The sequence below is a fragment of the Canis lupus genome, chromosome 3 (assembly GCF_048164855.1).
Source record: "Canis lupus baileyi chromosome 3, mCanLup2.hap1, whole genome shotgun sequence".
Classification (NCBI taxonomy): domain Eukaryota; kingdom Metazoa; phylum Chordata; class Mammalia; order Carnivora; family Canidae; genus Canis; species Canis lupus.
This window is the reverse complement of record NC_132840.1, coordinates 45,542,407-45,548,967: the sequence shown is the minus strand read 5'-3', so window position 1 is coordinate 45,548,967 and position 6,561 is coordinate 45,542,407. Positions and strand designations below refer to the sequence as shown.

Here is a 6,561-nt window from a genome sequence, read left to right as displayed (position 1 = left end):
AGGGTGCCACCATGGTTGCACTAGGAATAGACTATAGAGGATGAGTGATAGCAGAGAAAGCCAACAGAAGGTGAGAGACACATGGAAGTAGCTCAGATGGGAGATGAAGGTGTCTTGGACTAGAGTAGAAGTAACACGGAAAGAAATAGTTAGATTGGGATGCGTTTCTAAGAAAGATCTAGTGAGGTTTGGTGACAGTTGGGAATGGGGAATGAGAGAAAAAGAAATCAAAGATATTGTCAATTTTTTGGCCTACACTTCTGGTTGAATGGAGCTGGGGAAGCCTCAAAGAGGAATAGATTGGGAAGGAAGCAAAAGCAAGGATGTGGTTTTGAATGTGTTTAGTTCTGCTAACTGCAGAAGTCATGTAGCAGTTGGATATATAAATCAGGAGCTCAGGGAAGAGTTTGAGGGCTTATAAATAATAATTATAAATCTGGGGACATCAGCCTATAGATAATATGTAAAGATGTGAGATGGGATATCAACTGAAGGTGAGTGTCTGAGTTTGGAAGACTGAGTCATGGGTTTTTCCAGCATTTAGTGGTCAGAATGGTATTAGACGAATAGTATTACATGAATTATATAATAGTATTAACTTCATTATATTGTCAGTTAAAGGATTTAGGGGAAATTTTTCCTTTACAATAAATAAATGCTGTGATCCTATCTAGTCTACTATTTTGGTATCTGAAATGATTGTTAACTGTGTCCCATGACTTTAACTCAGATCTGACAATGTCCCCAATATCTCATTTAATGTATTTCCAGAATATTTTTAAAGGGTTAATCAGCTTGTGAACTATGCAAGTGAGGTCCAACTCTGAAGTCCATGCTCTTTGGTTCACCATGGGTTCTAGAGTGCCCTCAATCCTATGACAACAGCAGCTTCCTATCTGTCTCTACTTCAAGTGATTATCACTAATATTCTCAGCTCTGGCTCAGTCCCCTTCTTCCACATTTTGTATTATAATATTATTAACTTCAATAGCATCTGATCTATATAACTGGGACTTAACCACATTTCTCCAAATTAATTTTTTAGATTAGTTCCATAGATTTTTCTGATTCTTTTAATTTAGATTAATTTTATTTTTTCTAGATATATCTGCTTCAAAAATGAGCCTGAACCTAGAAAGAGTGATTTTGGAAAGTTAAATTTAGGACCACACTTTGTACCAACAAATATAAGAACTCAAGAAAGCAAGTCAATAGGTAATGCTCTGTGTAACATGCTTCTTTATTAATGAGTGCTTTTATTATATACTTTATTATTAATGTGTTTCTTAAAAGTTCTCCATGATTTGATGTCTCTGTTGAAAGAGTTTGCTTGAAAGTATATGGCTTATAACTGCAGTGTGAAAGATTTCAGTAAGCTATACAGAAGAATTTCCTAAGATATGTTAAATATCAGAATGGACAATATCTAGAAGTCACAAATTAAGAATACATTTTTATGTTTATTTTTCTAGAAAGAAAATATCTGAGTTTCCTTCATGTCAACACTGAGTTTTCTTGTCACTGTTAAAAAAAGAAATCAGTTAACTATGGGCATCTTGCTTAATAAAAACTTACTTTACAGAAATTGTAAAGTAAAGGAATTTACTTTCTTCAAAATTTAAGGAATCTGTAAGCTAGGAACTAGCCCTGCAAACGTTCAGAGAATTTTAGAGTTTTGTGTTGCCTTTGTTTTTCTTTCTCTGTGATTATCAAAGAACCACGCAATTGAATCATTCTCACTGCCCCTTTGATTGAGGCTCCTTGACTCCACATTGCCCCATATTGATTCATTTCTCTGAAACACTTCATCATCTAAATTCTCAAAGGATTTGTTTACGTACAATGTCTCTATTTCCTCAACATTTGTTCAAACCTCAGACAACTCCAGCCTGATTTCTGTCTCCACCATCTACTGAAGCTACTCTGATCAAGAGTATCAATGATCTCCACTGCTAAGTACAAATAATATTTCTGTTTTCATTTTCTTCCACTTCTCAATATAAATATATTGGTTGATCACTCCTTCCTTCTTAATCTCTTCTTTGGGATTTTGGAACTCCTTTTTTTTTTATTTTGGAACTCCTATCTCTTGTTTTCCTACTCTATTACTCTTCAGTCTCTCCTCTTAATTTATCTTCTCCATCATTAAATAGTGTACAGTTGACCCTTGAACAACATGGGGGTTAGGGGGACTGAATCCACTGCACAGTCAAAAATCAACATGTAACTTTTGATTCCCCCAAAACTTAACAATAACTTACTGTTGACCAGAAGACTTTCCAATAACATAAACACATATTTTATATGTATTATATGCCATATTCTTATAATAAAATAAGCTAAAGAAAACACGTTATTAAGAAAATCATGGGACGCCTGGGTGGCTCAACGGTTAAGCATCTGCCTTTGGCCCAGGGCATGATCCTGGAGTCCCAGGATTGAGCCCCATGTTGGGCTCCCTACACAGAGCCTGCTTATCTCTCTGCCTGTCTCTGCCCCCCTCTCTCTGTGTCTTTCATGAATAAATAAATGAAATCTTAAAAAAAAAAAAAGAAAATCATAAGAGTACTATACTGTATCAAAAAAATCCATGTGTAAGTGGACTCAGGTAGTTCAACCTATGTTGTTCCAGGATCAAATGTATATCACAATTTATCTATTCTACTGATGAAATTTTTGGGTTTTAGTTTGTCGACCGTTACAATGATGAATAAACATTCTTGTTTATGCATCCTGCTGTAAAATTTTCTTGAGAGTGTATATCTAGGATTTATATTGCCAAATATACTTATCTTCAACTATCATAAATACTGGCAAACTTTCCAAAGTATTTGTACCAATTTGTACTCCTATCAGATTTGTGAGAGCTTTTTTTGTTCTGCTTTCTTGTTAACATTCAAAATTGCTCAATTTTTATATTAGTATACATAATAGTATATCATTATGTTTTAATTTACATTTCCATGATTACCAATAAGTTTGAGAACTTTTTTGTAAGACTGTTGATCAATTAAATTTACACTTTTGGAAATCACCTGAGCTTTAACTCATTTTATTTTTAAAGATTCTGTTTATTTATTTCAGAGAGAGAGTGCACATGAGCAGGACGGGGGGCAGAGGGAAAAAGAGAAGCAGACACCCCACTGAGTGCAGAGCCTGAAGTAGGGCTTAACCCAGGGCTTGATCCTAGGATCCTGAGAACATGACCTAAGCCGGAGACAGATGCTTAACTGACTGAGCCACCCACATGCCCCTTACCTCATTTTAAAAGTAGGTTTGTCCTTTTCTTTTCCGTTTTTTTTTTTTTTTTTAAGATTTTATTTATTTATTCTTGAGAGATGCAGAGACATCAGCAGAGGGAGAATCAGGAGCCTGATACAGGACTCAATCCCAGCACCCCGGGATCAAGGCCTGAGCCAAAGACAGACGCTCAACCATTGAGCCCACCCAGGTGTTCCAGTTTTTGTCCTTTTGTTATAGATTTCTTTATGTATTCTGGTTACTAGTTTTTTGTTGGTTTTACGTGTTGTGAATATCTTCCCTTTTCTCTGTTTTTTTTTTTTTTTTTCACTCTATGGTGCCTTTTTGATAAACAGACGTTCTTTGACTTTAATAAAGTCAAATACACCAAATCTTTCCCCATTTGATTAGTACTTTTTGTACCATATTTAAGAAATGTTGGGCAGCCCGGGTGGCTCAGCGGTTTAGCGCCGCCTTCAGCCCAGGGCCTGATCCTAGAGACCTGGGATCCAGTCCCATGTCAGGCTCCCTGCGTGGAGCCTGCTTCTCCCTCTGCCTGTGTCTCTGCCTCTCTCTCTCTCTCTCTCTCTCTCATGAATAAATAAATAAAATCTTAAAAAAAAAAAAAAGAAATGTTTCTCTACTTTGTGGTCATGAAGACTTTCTCCTATTTATCTTATAAAATATATTAATTCTTCTTTTTATATGTAGGCCTAAAGTCTACCCAAAATTAAATTTTGAGTGAGGTAAGGGTCAAATATAATTTTTTTCATGTGAATATACAGTTATTTATGTAATTTAAAAGGCTATTCTTTTCCTAATGCTCAGGGCTCTTAGCTCTGGGGCTCTTATTCTATTTATTTGTCTATTTATCATTAATACTATACCACATTAGTTTATGTAGCTTAAAATAACTCTTGAATCTGATAGAGCAAGACTTCCAACTTTGTTATCCAAGAATATCATGGATATTTTCTATTTTCCATTATGATATTTTTCTCTGACCCGTTCGTTATTTAGAAGCATATGTCTTCTTTCAAAACATTTGAAACTTTTCTAATTATCTTTTGACTATAACTTTTTAGCACAATGACAGGGTTGTGTGAGGATATACTCCATATGATTTCAGTCCTATGTAATTAGTTAACATGACTCAATATATAGTAAATTGTTGCAAATGCTCTGATGTGCTTGAAAATACTGTATATCCTATAGTAGTTGAGTACAATGTTCTGTATATGTCTTTTAGGTCAAATTTTTTCACTGTATATTTTAACTCTTTATATCCTTATTGATTTTTCTGTTTGCTTATTCTACCAATGAGAAATTTCAGGCTTCTATTTTTCCTTGTAGTGTAAAATTTTGCTTTATGGATTTTTAAATATAGTTTAGGTGATGTTATCAGTTACATAAAATTTAGAATTATCATGTTTCTAGTAAATTGAACCCTTTTTCATTATAAAGCAATTGTCTTACTATCCAGTATTACTGTAGTTGCCCTAGCTTTCTTTTGGCTACCATATCTTTTTCCACCATTTTATTACCTTCTTGTAACACTGCAATCTAGATTTATCTCTTGTAAATATCATACTATTAAATTTTTAAATCTACTGTGGTAATCTTTGCTTTAAAATGAAGCACTTAGTCTATTTACAGTTAATTACTGATATCTTTAGATTTAACTTTGCTATCTTATTTTGTTTTTTATTTATTCAGTTGATTTTATATTTCTATCTTCTCATGTTTTCTTTAGGATTGAATTTTTTAAGTTTCACTTTTCCTCTTTATTAATTTGGAAGTTACTCTGTTTCTATTCTTTAAATGATTACTCTAGAAATTACAATATGTAACCTTTTAAAATCTAGTGTTACCCTCATTCTAGACAATAAAAGGATCTTAGAACACTTCAATTATTTTAGTGACATCTGACTCTTATGTTATTGTTAAAACCCAGAGTCTTATCTAAGTGTTATCTAAATCAGACATGACTGAGACTAAAAGTATGATTCCTCCTGAGGCAAAATTCCTCTCTACCTGTAAATATCTGGAACCAAATAATATATATATTTGCAGAATGCAAAACCCAGTTCTGACTCCCGTAGTTTGATAATAGTCAGAAATAAATAACTAAAAGTTATATTCTATTAATAGAAACTCATTTTAAAAGCAAATTAGGATACATTTAGCTTTGAAAATGTAAAGGTAATATGTAAGCACCTAAGTTTATCAAGTTACATTTCTAAAAAGTTTGCTAGAAGTAGAGAAAATAGTTTATTGGTAGTAAAATTAGAAGTAGTCTAATAGTATGGAAATATCATTTATGTTTGGATTTGTTTCTTTAGAGCCAGTGAAAGAAAATCTGAAATCAAGATCTTTTAGACCTTTTCTTTATCTTAAGGACACAGCTGAGGTAGGTTAAATTTGTCCACTTAACAATTACTTGGAAGAAATTCAGATTAACACTAACAATTTTACATATACTTCTATAAATCCCAAATTCAAATGTATTTTAGGATTCAAAAACATAAAATTTTAAAGTGATTTCATCTTTGATATTACTAAAACTTTATGTACAGAGAAAATGCAGAAAATAATATATTATTTGCCTGACAGTCCATACAGCAGAAATTATTTATCGAATATGATAAGGAAGAACAGTTATCATAAAGTCAGTTAAAACAGGACATCATAAAAAAACTATGCATGCATAACAAATATTTCATTTTAATTTAAAATACGAAAATATGTATCCATTTGTAATCTTCTCATGTGTATCCAAGACCATTTTTTTTTGAGCATGCTATGGTTATTTAAAGTATATAATTACAGTAATAATTACCATAAACAGGTTTGGGACCAACAATACTGACTCTTTTTTTTTTTTACTGAAGTATAATTGAAGTATTGTACTATAATATGCAATGTTACATTAGCTTTAGGTGTACAACATAGTGGTTTGACAACATGTTTTATTTAGGTTCATGTTTAATAAAAATCTTTCAAGATATATATATATATATATTGTATATATATATTGTATATAGTATATATACAATATATATATTGTAACATCACAAGTTTACTCATAATAATAAGCTTATTAGCAGGGTGCCTGGGTGGTTCAGTGGGTTAAGCATCTGCCTTTGGCTCAGGTCAGGATCTCAAGGTCCTGAGATGAAGCCCTGTATGGAGTTCCCTGCTCAGTGGGAAGTCTGCTTCTCCCTGTCCCTCTGACCCTCCTCCCCACTTATGCTTTCTCTCTCTGTCTCAAATAAATAAATACAATCTTTAAATAATAATTATTATAATAAATTTATTAGC

General features: G+C 32.8%; 1 protein-coding gene across 13 annotated transcripts in view; it reads left to right on the top strand.

Moving 5' to 3' along the window:
- Nucleotides 1-6,561, top strand: part of C3H1orf141 (chromosome 3 C1orf141 homolog) — a 35,882-nt gene that overhangs the window by 18,726 nt on the left and 10,595 nt on the right. For 12 of the 13 annotated variants that reach the window (XM_072820750.1, XM_072820740.1, XM_072820743.1 and 9 more), the window contains 2 exons: nucleotides 1,103-1,215; nucleotides 5,583-5,650. In XM_072820750.1, coding sequence (XP_072676851.1) covers nucleotides 1,103-1,215; nucleotides 5,583-5,650 — 181 coding nt within the window. The remainder of the gene's footprint in view (nucleotides 1-1,102; nucleotides 1,216-5,582; nucleotides 5,651-6,561) is intronic. The other variant, XM_072820742.1, reaches the window with a different exon arrangement.